Below are 15,000 nucleotides of genomic sequence, written 5' to 3'. Positions count from 1 at the left end.
CCATCCGTTCATGCATTTCGTCCGTCAGTCTGTTTGTCTCTCGTAGGGTCCTCTGTAGCAGTGAGGTTTGGTACCTTCATTTATCAGTCCATCCGTTTATGCATTTCGTCTGCCAGTCTGTTTGTCTCTCGTGAGGTCTTCTGTGGCAGTGAGGTTTGGTACCTTCATTTATCAGTCCATCCGTTTATGCATTTCGTCGGTCAGTCTGTTTGTCCCTCGTGGGATCCTCTGTAGCAGTGAGGCTTAGTGCCTTCATATATCAGTCCAACCGTTCATGCATTTCGTCTGCCAATCTATTTGTCTCTCGTGAGGTCTTCTGAAGCAGTGAAGTTTAGCCCTGTCATTCATCAGTCCATCCGTTTGTGCATCTAGTCTGTCAATCTATTTGTCTCTCGTGGGGTCATCTGAAGCAGTGAAGTTTAGCCCTGTCATTAATCAGTCCATCCTTTTATTCATCTCTTCTGTCAGTCTGTTTGTCTCTCGCGGCTTGGAGGTTTAGTCCTTTCATTAACCAGTCCAACCGTTCATGCATGTCGTCTGTCAATCTATTTGTCTCTCGTGGCATCCTCTGTAGCGGTGAGGTTTAGTTCCTTCATAAATCAGTCCATCCTTTTATTCATCTCTTCTGTCAATCTATTTGTCTCTCGCGGCTTTGAGGTTTAGTCCTTTCATTAACCAGTCCATCCGTTCATGCATCTCGTCTGTCAATCTATCCATCGTGAGGTCCTCTGTAGCAGTGAGGTTTAGTTCCTTCATTTATCAGTCCATCCTTTTATTCGTCTCTTAAGTCAGTCTATTTGTCTCTCGCGGCTTTGAGGTTTAGCCCCTTCATTAACCAGTCCAACCGTTCATGCATTTCGTCTGTCAATCTATTTGTCTCTCGTGGGGTCATCTGAAGCAGTGAAGTTTAGTCCTGTCATTCATCAGTCCATCCGTTCATGCATCTCGTCTGTCAATCTGTCCATCGTGAGGTCCTCTGTAGCAGTGAGGTTTAGTTCCTTCATTTGTCAGTCCATCCTTTTATTCATCTCTTCTGTCAGTCTGTTTGTCTCTCGCGGCTTGGAGGTTTAGTCCTTTCATTAACCAGTCCAACCGTTCATGCATTTCGTCTGTCAATCTATTTGTCTCTCGTGGGGTCATCTGAAGCAGTGTAGTTTAGTCCTGTCATTCATCAGTCCATCCGTTCATGCATCTCGTCTGTCAATCTGTCCCTCGTGAGGCCCTCTGTCTATCAATCTATTTGTCTCTAGTGGTATCCTCTGTAGCAGTGAGGTTTAGTCCCTTCGTTTATCAGTCCAACCGTTCATGCATTTCGTCTGTCAGTCTGTTTGTCTCTCATGGGGTCATCTGAAGCAGTGAAGTTTAGTCCTGTCATTCATCAGTCCATCCGTTCATGCATTTCGTATGTCAAACTATTTGTCTCTCGTGGTATCCTCTGTAGCAGTGAGGTTTAGTTCCTTCATAAATCAGTCCATCCGTTTGTGCATCCCGTCTGTCAATCTATTTGTCTCTCGTGGGGTCATCTGAAGCAGTGAAGTTTAGCCCTGTCATTCATCAGTCCATCCGTTTGTGCATCTAGTCTGTCAATCTATTTGTCTCTCGTGGGGTCATCTGAAGCAGGGAAGTTTAGCCCTGTCATTAATCAGTCCATCCTTTTATTCATCTCTTCTGTCAGTCTGTTTGTCTCTCGCGGCTTGGAGGTTTAGTCCTTTCATTAACCAGTCCATCCGTTCATGCATATCGTCTGTCAATCTATTTGCCTCTCGTGGTATCCTCTGTAGCGGTGAGGTTTAGTTCCTTCATAAATCAGTCCATCATTTTATTCATCTCGTCTGTCAGTCTGTTTGTCTCTCGCGGCTTGGAGGTTTAGTCCTTTCATTAACCAGTCCAACCGTTCATGCATGTCGTCTGTCAATCTATTTGTCTCTCGTGGTATCCTCTGTAGCAGTGAGGTTTAGTTCCTTCATAAATCAGTCCATCATTTTATTCATCTCGTCTGTCAGTCTTATTTGTCTCTCGCGGCTTTGAGGTTTAGCCCCTTCATTAACCAGTCCAACCGTTCATGCATTTCGTCTGCCAATCTGTTTGTCTCTTGTGTGTCTTCTGTGGCAGTGAGGTTTAGTCCTGTCATTCATCAGTCCATCCTTTTATTCATCTCTGTCAGTCTATTTGTCTCTCGCGGCTTGGAGGTTTAGTCCTTTCATTAACCAGTCCAACCGTTCATGCATATCTTCTGCCAATCTATTTGTCTCTCGCGACGTCTTCTGAAGCAGTGAAGTTTAGCCCTGTCATTAATCAGTCCATCCGTTTGTGCATCTAGTCTGTCAATCTATTTGTCTCTCGTGGGGTCATCTGAAGCAGTAAAGTTTAGTCCTGTCATTCATCAGTCCATCCGTTCATGCATCTCGTCAGTCAATCTGTCCCTCGTGAGGTCCTCTGTAGCAGTGAGGTTTAGTTCCTTCATAAATCAGTCCATCGTTTTATTCATCTCTGTCAGTCTTATTTGTCTCTCGCGGCTATGAGGTTTAGTCCTTTCATTAATCAGTCCATCCGTTCATGCATATCGTCTGTCAATCTATTTGCCTCTCGTGGTATCCTCTGTAGCGGTGAGGTTTAGTTCCTTCATAAATCAGTCCATCCTTTTATTCGTCTCTTAAGTCTGTCTATTTGTCTCTCGCGGCTTGGAGGTTTAGTCCTTTCATTAACCAGTCCAACCGTTCATGCATTTCGTCTGTCAATCTATTTGTTTCTCGTGTGTCTTCTGTAGCAGTGAGGTTCAGTCCCTTCATTTATCAGCCCATCCTTTTACATATGCATCTAGTCTATCAATCTGTTTGTTTCTCATGGTATCCTCTGTGCCAGCGAGCTTTAGTCTTTCGGATGAGACGATAAACCGAGGTCCCGTGTGCAGCAAGCACTTGGCGCACTGAAAAAGAACCCATGGCAACCACAGTGTTGTCCTCTGGCAAAATTATGCAACAACAAGAGAGGCAAGGCCTTCAAGACTCACTTGTGATATGTATTGAGTATAATTTCAAAATGTAATGTTTAAGATGAGAAAGATCAGTTTAAAGCAAATTAAGTCCCCTAGCATTAATTACAGAGTAATTTCCTTTTTTTACTATCCGCACCAAAACGTTTGCAAAATAAATAAAACTTCCATGCTTAGCAAAAGAAGTTCATGTTTGAACAAAAATTGATAATAATGACTGCTCTTGTTGTTGGGTCAGAATATCAGATCAAAGTACCAAGTTTAGAGAATACAAAAAATATAAATATAACAGTAAATGCAGTTTGCATATAATTAGGCTTCATTTTTTAATTTTTTTTGTGCCCATCCCAGAGGTGCAATATTGTTTTAAACAAGATGACTGGACAGAACTGAATTTTTCCTATTTTTATGCCTAATTTGGTGTCAACTGACAAAGTATTTGCAGAGAAAATGTCAATGTTAAAGTTTACCACGGACACACAGACACACACACAGACACACACAGACAACCGAACACCGGGTTAAAACATAGACTCACTTCGTTTACACAAGTGAGTCAAAAAATCCACTCTGATAGGTACACAAATATATAAGCATGCACCCCAGGCCTGACAAGCGCGTTGGGTTGTGCTGCTGTCAGGCATCTGCCTAGCAGATGTGGTGTAGCGTGTAATTATGGATTTGTCCGAACGCAGTGACGCCTCCTTGAGATAATGAGACTGAAAACTGAGACTGACCCTTCATTAACCAGTCCGTCCGATTATAATTGTCCGTCCATATCCTTCTGTCTGTTCAATTGTCCCCCGTGGTGTCCTCTAAGGCTGTGTCATGTCTAGTCCCTTGTTTAATTAGTCCATCCGTCTGTCAATCTTTTTTGTCTCTCGTGGGTTTGTTTCTCTGAAGCAGTCAGGTTTAGCTCCTCAGTCTGTCCAGTTATTATCTGTACGTCCATTCATCCTTCCATGCACTGACACGCCCGCCCAACCATACATCCGATGATTCGCGCAGTCGAGTCGGTCATTTGTAGGTTGTCGGTTATCAAACAATGACCCACGTTCACAATCAGTTCGATTTGTCACTGATTATCAAACACTCACCCACGTTCACAAGTCAGTCTGTCATCAGTCATCAAACAATCACCAACGTTTACAACTGTCTATCATCAGTTATCACCCATGTCCACATTATCAAACAATCCCCCCCCCACCCCACACCCCCTCCCGCCATGTTCAGAACTAAATCTATGATCAGTTATCGGTTACCCATGGTCACATCCTACCACTCCACCGTTTCAAAGTGTGGGTAGCGATATATTTAAGCATTCGGGTGGGGGTTTTGTGTGTGTGTTTGTTTCTTTTTGTTTCGTTTTGATAAAAAAACAACAAAAAAACAAACAAACAAAAAAACAAAAACAAAACAAAACAAACAAAAAAAAAAAAAAAAAAAAAAAAAAAAAAAAAAAAAAACACCAAAAAACATACGTTACTGTCTTTATTTACTTATTTCTCAACCGTTTCCTTTTTATTCTTATCTTCTTAATATGCAGGCTTTTTTTTCCTTTCTAAAAATTTGTTTTTAATCTATCTTTCTTTTGTTTGCTTGTTTCTTCGTTTTCACACACAGGTACCTGTTCTTACACACACACACACACACACACACAAACACACAAATATATATATATAATATATACAATTTGATTATCTATTTATTTTCGTTTTTCTCATCCTTCCTTCGCCTTCTTTTCTTCTATCTTTCTTCTTTTTCTCCTTTTATCAAAAAAAGAAAGAATTTTCTTTCTTTTTCTCGCTTTATTTCTTTCTTTTGGAGATGAGGGGGAAGGGGGGTGGGGGTCTGGACTGTGTGTGTGTGGGGGGGAGGGTGATGGTGATGGGAGGGCGGAGAGAGGTGTTTTGTGGGGGGAGGATCGAGAAGGGGAAATACCATCAACAACAACAACAACGTGTTCTGATTCATCGCCGGCATGCCCCACGACTCTGGCCGTTTTTTCTGGCTCATCGGGCAGACAGAAAATGGCAGCACATACGTCACTTCCGCCCCATGCTGACGGGGGGGCAGACAGGACGTAGGTGGCGCTGCTTTTTATTCTACTCTACCCGGGGCATGAACACTTACATTTTCAGGATTTAGAAGGGTTAAAATGTGAAATTGTATGATGATGATGATGATTATTATTTTATTTTGTTTTATTTCATTTTGTTTTACTCTATTTTATTTTGGGGGGTGTGGGTGGGGGTGGGGGGTGTGAGGGGTGGGGGAGGGGGGATAAAAGCAATTTCCGAGCAACTGGGGAGCATTATAAACATGAACGGGAAATCAATTATTATGCAGCTTCAGCATTGACTCTTCTTCAACAAGAGACTCCTGCCAATTATCTCTCTCTGTCTCTGCCTCTGTCTGTCTGTCTATCTGACTGTCTCTGTCTCTATCTCTGTCTGTCTGTCTGTCTGTCCCTCTTTCGTGTGAGGGCATGGCGTTAACAACAAAAGTTCAGTTAACCCACTCTAACTAACCCTTCTGTTTGCACATTGTTCTCTCTCTCAGACATTGCTCGTTAATTAAGGTTCTGTGATCGAAGAGGTTTACCAACTGTTGTATCATTTGAAACATGGATTTTCGGAAGATGGAATTCATTCTATGCTTTGCTCTACCGCGCTCTTCGTGGCTCGAGGAAAGGATAAGGCATACCGCTTTAGATTTAGCTTGTATATTTGTGGCGTTTGCAAGCTGTGTTTTTCTACTATTAAAGTTTGTGTTTTTTTAATGAATTTTTTTGTTTATTGTATGTTTTCTATTTCATCGTATGTGATCACTCGGTTCATTTCAAACACTGGATTTGTGAAAGTGCGTAGAGCTTGCCTTCTGCTTGTGTTACTGCACTGAAAAAAAGTAAATCATTATCATTATTACTATCATTATTGTCATCATTATCATTATTATCATAATTATAATTGTCATCATCATTGCTATTATTATCATTATTATTATTATTCTTATAAGTAGTAGTAGTAGTAGTGGTAGTAGTATAAGTAGTAGTAATTGTTATTACTACTATTATCATTGTTATTATTACTACTATAATTATTATCATTATTATTATTATTATAGTAGTAGTAGTAGTAGTGTTTTTATCATCATTAACATCATCATCATCATAATATGTCCTTCAGGAAGAAAATACATCCACCCAACTGACGGTTTCGAAAATATCCGAGTCAAGAAAAATCATCGGCAAAATTATACAGTGTAGAGCAGGCGTGCTTTTAATTAATGTGATGTTTACCAGTGCCTGGTTTCTTGGCCAAAGGTTATGATCATCAGAGGTCTGTGCCCATCTCTCCGCTATAAATAGCCACGACACTGGGTCACCCCTTTCGAGATACGAGTGATGATATTGATGATAATAATAAAAATAAAATAATAATAATAATAATAATAATAATAATAATGATAATAATGATGATGATGATGATAATGATAATAACTATGATGATGATGATAATGATGATGATAATAACAATGATGATGATGATAATGATGATGATAATGATGATGATAATAATAATAATAATAATAATAATTACCGTACATCCGATGATTAGCGCAATCGAGTCAGTCATTTGCAGGTTGTCGGTTATCAAACAATGAGCCACGTTCACAATCAAAATAATAATAATAATAATAATGATGATGATGATGATGATGATGATGATGATGATAATAATAATAATGATGATAATGATGATAATGATGATAATGATAATAACAACAACAATAATAATGATAATGATGATGATGATGATGATAATAATAATAATAATACATATTTTTTTCTATGGCGCGATATCCAGTACCAGTGCTGCTCAAAGTGATGACCAAGTTATCAACATGCCATTATCTAAGTTTAGTTTGTGTTTCTGGCTCTGGATGCAGTGTAGCAGAGATTATTTCATTGTTTCCAATGATCTTTGTGATTTGTTTTTAAAAACTGGTTGTTATATAATGTGTCAGAATCTAATTACTCGCCACTAGTTTTGGCTATGATCATTCTTTTCTTTTTTCTCTCCAGAAATGCGACGATGAATGAGAATAGGATGGAATCATGAATTGAATCTGGAATTCAATGATGATCCTCTCTCTATATGTATTTTGGAAAGCTTAACATACCCATTAACTTCGTGATGTTTACGTTTATTTGCTTATTTATCATCATTGCTATCTTTTTTTTTTATTTTTTTTTTTTACATAATAGTTATTATTTATTTATTTATTTGTGTAAGCTTATCTATTATTTATTCACCTTTTTTTCCCCTCAAGGCCTGACTAAGCGCGTTGGGTTACGCTGCTGGTCAGGCATCTGCTTGGCAGATGTGGTGTAGCGTATATGGATTTGTCCGAACGCAGTGACGCCTCCTTGAGCTACTGAAACTGAAACTGAAACTGTTTACGTTTACTTTTTTTTTTTACCATCAGTATGCTTAGTCGTGAAACTTCTTCTTCTTCTTCTTCGTTCGTGGGCTGCAACTCCCACGTTCACTCATAAGTACGCGAGTGGGCTTTTACGTGTATGACCGTTTTTTTTTAACCCGCCATGTAGGCAGCCGTACTCAGTTTTCAGGGGTAGTTGTGAAACAGATATCAACAACACCCACCATCCTCCCAATTTGGTCGTATGACGGCATGTGACTGACAAAACAATAAACCTTCTGGGTCTTTTTTTTTTGTCTACGCCCGCCCCTCCCCCCTATCCGCTCCCCGCCCAACATCCATCTTATAAACGAGAGCTTGTGTAATGCAAGGGGCCTTACTTTACCGCTTCACAGAAACGACGAACAACCAGACTATCTGACGCTAAAATGCAAAATGAAAAACATGAGCTCCCACAACCTAAAAGGAACACAAAACCAACATTTCAGTCTATCTCACACCGTGGAACGAATGGCCCACGTGTCTAGATAGATACACCACAACCACAGCCCCATCGAGTTTCCCTTTTTATGACAATTGTAAATCATTATTGATAACAGTCCACACTCGACAACTTGAATGAGCAGACTATGTATTAATAATGAACCAACCGAACACTGATGGAAAATGATAAAAATCGTTTCAAACCGGTATGCTGTCAGAGTGACTTTTTTTTTCTTTTCTTTTCTTTTTCTTTCTTTCTTTCTTCTTCTTTTTTTTATTTGGTGTGTTAATTTCCCCAGCTACAATTCTTCAGTGACTGTTGTGCCAGTAACGTGATTAACGTCGCTGGGGTTTTTTTTTTCCAACTTTGTGTCTCGCCCTCTTATTCTGTTGTCTCTCCCATCTCTTCATCGCCACCACCCCCCGCCATCCCCCCCCCCCCTCCACCCTTGTCAACTAAGCTAACAATTAACGAGAAGGCGGTCCTGTGCGTGTTTTGTCTGATTCATTCTCTCTCTGTCTCTGTCTCTCTCTTTGTGTACCCCCACCTCCTCCATCTCCCTCTCTCTGTCTGCTTCTCTCTCTGTATTATCTTTCTCACCTAACATCTCTCAACTTGACTCGCAAAATAAGAGACAATGTTTCCTTGCGTATCTCTATGTCAACACACATACACGCACGCACGCACACACACACGCACGCATGCACGCACGCACGCACACACACACGCACGCACACACACCGCAGTTTCAATCCCCCCTCCCACCTACACGCCCACACACACACACACACACACTAACTGACTGAAACCATTTATTGTCAGATTAACTGTTTGTTGTACTGACAACACATACACACACACACACACGTATACACACACACACATGCAAATGCACATACGTAAACAGACATGAACATACGCAAACACACACACACACACTCTCTCTCTCTTTCCACCCACCCCCTAACCCCCACCCAAATCCAACACGCACTCCCCCTCACACCTCACACCCCCTCTCTCTCTCCGTTCCCTCCCTACCCACCCAACTCCGTGTCGACCCCTCCCACCCTCCAACCCCCCATCCCCGCCCCCTTCCTCCACCTTTCTCTCTCACACCACCGTCTCCCGAGTCACCACCGCAACCACTACTAGTATCGCGGTGTGTGTGTGGCGGGTACGGAACCAGTGGTCAATGAATAAATCATCAGATGGACGTGTTCCCTCCTACCCACAATGACTGGGTGGACAGATGGACAAGATTGACCCACCGGACAGTCGGGCGAGCTGGGTGATCATCTCGACACGAGTGGTGGGGGTGAGGGGGGGGGGACTGAGGGGGGGAGGGAAGATGGGGGATGTGTGAGGGGGTGGGGTGGGGGGGTTGGGGGCTGGGGGTTGGATGTGTGATTCAAGAATGGTTTGAAAAGCACCGCACGCTTTTGTTTTTGTTTTGTTAATTGTTGTTATTGATGTGTCGCGAATGTACAACTCAATTTCCCTCCCCCCTGGCCTTACTTCAATGAATGAAGAAACACGTACCAAAGTTCACCGCATCCATGCGCACGTGGAGAATAGAAACTTGAATTCTACACATAATAATCTGCTCCGAGAAGATCGTTATGTACAATACAATTCAGTTTCAGAGAGTCGTCAAAGGTGGAGAACTGGCCCATATAATTATTTTACATCGCTTTTAGTACACAGCGCACAACAGAACACACAACACAACACAGCACAGCACAGCACAACTACGCAAACGCAAAGCAACACAGCGCAATATATTTTAACCTTATTACGTCAACATAGCTCCAACGATTCCGGTCACCCGAATTAAACAGACCAGTAGACAGTTACACAGCAAATACAATCAGCGTTAACTCTCTCCATGCGAACGGCGAAAGAGACGACGTTAACAGCGTTTCACCGCAATTACCATCATCAAAATATTGCAAGCGGAAGGCTCTTATACTGAAGAGGTGAATGTTGACAAATAATACCACAATTCTGACGACGGAAGTTAAAGGTTGGGTCATTCAGACACCCACTGGACATCCGAGGGGTCTGTGTAGAGGAGAAGAGAGGACTGGCCGTACTGAGTGAGTTAACAGCGTTTCACCCCAATTACCATCATCAAAATATTGCAAGCGGAAGGCTCTTATACTGAAGAGGTGAATGTTGACAAAGAATACCACAGTTCTGACGACGGAAGCTAAAGCTTGGGTCATTCAGACACCCACTGGACATCCGAGGGGTCTGTGTAGAGGAGAAGAGAGGACTGGACGTACTGAGTGAGTTAATCTTATTACGTCAACATAGCTCCAACGATTCCGGTCACCCGATTTAAACAGGCCAGTAGACAGTTACACAGCAAATACAATCAGCGTTGAAGAGTGGGTGGACCACATCATGAAATGCGTTCTACGTTGTACCTCCGGAAATACTACACTCCATCAGTAATGTTTTCCTTTCAAATCATTCCCAAAGCTTAGCATCCAGTGAACAACCTATACCTTAATCAGATCCCAAAATGTTGGTGTTGCCCACCGCTACCTCCAATAACATTGTGATGTTTGAACCAAACTCACGAGTGTGTTACTTACGTTACCTTCATAGCATTGTGATATTTGAACCAGACTCACAAGTGTGTTACTTACGTTACCTCAACAACATTGTGATATTTGAACCAGACTCACAAGTGTGTTACCAATGTTACCTTCATACATTGTGATGTTTGTACCAGACTCACACGTGTGTTTCTTAAATTACCTTCATAGCATTGTGATATTTGAACCAGACTCACAAGTGTGTTACCAGCGTTACCTTCCTACATTGTGATATTTGAACCAGACTCACAAGTTTGTTACCAACGTTACCTCAACAACATTGTGATGTTTGTACCAGACTCACACGTGTGTTTCTTAAATTACCTTCATAGCATTGTGATATTTGAACCAGACTCACAAGTGTGTTACCAGCGTTACCTTCATACATTGTGATATTTGAACCAGACTCACAAGTTTGTTACCAATGTTACCTCAACAACATTGTGATGTTTGTACCAGACTCACAAGTGTGTTACCAATGTTACCTCAACAACATTGTGATGTTTGTACCAGACTCACAAGTGTGTTGCCAATGTTACCTCAACAACATTGTGATGTTTGTAACAGACTCACAAGTGTGTTACCAATGTTACCTCAACAACATTGTGATGTTTGTACCAGACTCACAAGTGTGTTACCAATGTTACCTCAACAACATTGTGATGTTTGTACCAGACTCACATCACTCGTCTCCCATGTGGAGAGATGGCCTAGTGGTAACGCGTCCGCCTAGGAAGCGAGAGAATCTGAGCGCACTGGTTCGAATCCTACAGTTGCCAGTATTTTCTCCGCCTCCACCAGACCTTAAGTGGTGGTCTGGACGTTAGTCATTCGGATGAGACGTTAACTGAGATCCCGTGTTCAGCATGCTTTTTGCGCACGTAAAAGAACCCATGGCAATGAAAGGGCTGTCCAGTGCAAAAAAAAAAAAGTAGAAAAATCCACTTCGATAGGAAAACAGAGTTGCAGGCAGAAGAAAAGTGTGGTGCTCTTAATGTAGCGTCGCGCTCTCCCCGGGGAGAGCAGCCCGAATTCCACACAGAGAAATCTGTTGTGACAAAAGAGTAATACAATGCAATACAATACAATAGAATACGACACAATACAATACAATACAATACAATACAGTACAATACCAATAATGATAATAATGATAATATCAATAATGTACATTTATATAGCGCCATTTCTCTCTAAGAGCTCAGAGCGCTTTACATCAAAGAAAAATATTACAAATTAAAAATCATTCATGTCCACTCTTTCTCACCGCCCCCCAAGCCCCCCCCCCCCCCTCAGCTCTCCCTTTCCCACTCTTCATACATCAAAAAGTGAGCTGACATGGGTGGTGCTGGAGAACAAAGGAAGCTGAGAGTGCGTTTTGATAGTTTCAGTTTCAGTTTCAGTAGCTCAAGGAGGCGTCACTGCGCTCGGACAAATCCTATATTCGCTACACCACATCTGCCAAGCAGATGCCTGACCAGCAGCGTAACCCAACGCGCTTAGTTCAGGCATTGAAAAAAAGGTGAATAAATAATAGATAAATACATAAAAAAATAGATAGGTTTTAAAAAGATTAGGTTTTTTTTTTAGTGATGAGCGAAAAGCAGAGACAGAATCAGATGCACGGATGTGATGAGGAAGGTTGTTCCAGATGTGAAGAGCAGCAAAGAAGAATGAACGTTCACCAAAGCTTCTTGCAATGACACGTTTTTATAACTAAGTTCAGCAAAGATGTCAGATGCATATGTGGAGAACATATTTCTAGCAACCATGTAATATTTGAATGTCAGAATCTAAAATGTTTTTTTTTTTCGCCAGACTTCACCAAAAGTTCTTTTGAATGTGTTATTAACAATTCCAGTAAGTTGTTTGTTATTGCAGAAGGTTTGCTGCATAGTCCTACAGGACATTTGTTATAGTTGTTTGATGTTGGCGTTTATAACGTTTCTATTTTCCCTAGTGTTGTCTCTCCCTATTCACCCTCCACACATACACACTTTTACCCCTCCCCCTCTCACAGGCCCTACTCCCACGTTTTCTTACCCCCCCCCCCCGCGCGTCTAATATCACTTCAAGTGGGAAAGACGTTAAACTGAAGACGACACGTGGATGTTTCAAAAGGTAACAGTCAGATAACAACACAACACAACACAACGTTACCTCCATAGACAATGTGGACCTGCTGAGGCTGAGTGTAGATGAGGGCTCCAGACGTGGCCAGCAGACCCAGGAGAAGGACACAGCACAGTGCTGCAGCCATGGTTCAATCCTCTGTATTGCGCACTGATCAGTCGACACACTCACATACACAGACACTCACATACACCCCACGACTAGTGCTGATGTCGGCGAGGTGAGCTACGTGTGACTGCTAGTGACTTCAGCTTCGTTGTGTGTATATATATATATATATATATATACACATTGGACTGGCTTGAGATAAGCCAGTTCACGTGCTAATAACTTGTGACGAGATAAACGATTATATATGATTCATGTCACTTCGAAGTCGATTCAGATCGAACGAAGATATTATCTCCGCATATCGGTCTGTCTCAATCCACCTGTCTCCGTTCTGGTCACCACTTAATTTGGTTTGTTTTTCAGACACGTTAATTGACTTCTGCCAAATGACGGGCGAAATAGCCGAGTGGTTAAAGCGTTGGACTTTCAATCTGAGGGTCCCGGTTTTTGAATCCCGGTAACGGCGCTTGGTGGGTAGAGGGTGGAGATTTTTCCGATCTCTCAGGTCAACGAATGTGCAGACCCGCTTGTACTTGAACCTCCTTCGTGTGTATACGCACGCAGAAGATCAAATACGCACGTTAAAGATCATGTAATCCGTGTCAGCGTTCGGTGGGTTATGAAAACAACAACATACCCAGCATGCACACTCCCTAAAAAGAAGTATGGATGCCTACATGGCGGGGTAAAAACGGTTATACACGTAAAAGCCCACTCGTGTACATACGAGCGAACGTGGGAGTTGCAGCTCACGAACGTAGAAGAAGAAGACTTCTGCCAAATAAGTATGCTTTCTTTTTTCTTTTCTTTTTTTCATCATGGTCATACCAGACTAGAAAATGATTTCGACCCATAACACAAACCAGATACTCGCTTCGGATTTTCATTTCGATTCCCTGTTGGCAATGGGCATGGACAAACAAACAAACAAACAAGCAAACAAGCAAACGAAACAATACAATCAACTACACGCAAAAAAGCCACCAGCAGTGTTTGTATAGCTAAAGGAAGCGCTGAATTTACTGCATGTCACGATTTTGCGGGGGAACCAAACAAATGCTGACGCAGTGGAGTGATGGCCTAGAGGTAACGCGTCCGCCTAGGAAGCGAGAGAATCTGAGCGCGCTGGTTCGAATCACGGCTTAGCCGCCGATATTTTCTCCCCCTCCACTAGACCTTGAGTGGTGGTCTGGACGCTAGTTATTCGGATGAGACGATAAACCGAGGTCCCGTGTGCAACATGCACTTAGCGCACATAAAAGAACCCACGGCAACAGAAGGGTTTGTTCCTGGCAAAATTGTGTAGAAAAATCCACTTCGATAGGAAAAACAAATAAAAACTGCACGCAGGAAAAAATACAAAAAAAAGAAAAAAAAAAAAAGGGTGGCGCTGTAGTGTAGCGACGCGCTCTCCCTGGGGAGAGCAGCCCGAATTTCACACAGAAAAATCTGTTGTGATAAAAAGAAATACAAATACAAATACACTCATCAAATCTTCACTAAAAGTGCTGACCGCTTCAGGGGGGACACAACGAGCTTCCTGGTTGCAGTGGAGTGCAGGTGCTTCCAAGATGGTGCTGGGCACTAACACCCACTGCATGCAGACCTGTACACACGAGTCCTGTGCCTCAGACCACAGGGCACTGACCTCCCGCGGTGGTCACCCCATTTCCTGCATGTAAAGGTCTGGATGTTATTTGTATTTGTATTTCTATTCCTTTTTTTTTTTATCACAACAGATTTCTCTGTGTGAAATTTGGGCTGCTCTGAGCGAGTCGCTACACTACAGCGCCACCACCCGGTTTTTGGGTTTTTTTTTTCCAGCATGAAGTTTTATTTGTTTTTCCTATCGAAGTGAAATTTTCCTACAGAATTTTGCCAGGAACAACCCTTTTGTTGCCGTGGGTTCTTTTACGTGCGCTAAGTGCATGCTAGCACACGGGACCTCGGTTTATCGTCTCATCCGAATGATTAGCGTCCAGACCACCACTCAAGGTCTAGTAGAGGGGAAGAAAAATATCGGCGGCTGAGCCGTGATTCGATCTAGCTCGCTCAGATTCTCTCGCTTCCTATGCGGACGCGTTACCTCTAGGCCATCAATCCAGAGGATTCTGAACTGGTCGGAATGCCCACGCCCGGGTATCTCTCTCTCTCTCTCTCTCTCTATATATATATATATATGTGTGTGTGTGTGTGTGTGTGTGTGTGTGTGTGTGTGTGTGTGTTTGTGT

At 42.2% G+C, this 15,000-nt stretch overlaps 1 protein-coding gene across 1 annotated transcript in view; it reads right to left on the bottom strand.

Annotated features, from left to right (window-relative positions):
* The window catches only part of LOC143280881 (acid phosphatase type 7-like), a 37,578-nt gene extending 24,677 nt beyond the window's left edge, over positions 1-12,901 (bottom strand). The window contains exon 1 of the mRNA XM_076585627.1: positions 12,686-12,901. Coding sequence (XP_076441742.1) covers positions 12,686-12,785 — 100 coding nt within the window. The 5' untranslated portion in view covers positions 12,786-12,901. The remainder of the gene's footprint in view (positions 1-12,685) is intronic.
* Positions 12,902-15,000: the final 2,099 nt, after the last annotated feature.

This window comes from Babylonia areolata, chromosome 4, assembly GCF_041734735.1.
Source record: "Babylonia areolata isolate BAREFJ2019XMU chromosome 4, ASM4173473v1, whole genome shotgun sequence".
NCBI classification, from domain to species: domain Eukaryota; kingdom Metazoa; phylum Mollusca; class Gastropoda; order Neogastropoda; family Buccinidae; genus Babylonia; species Babylonia areolata.
Note: the sequence above shows the minus strand (reverse complement) of the source record. Positions and strands in the feature narration are given on the sequence as shown.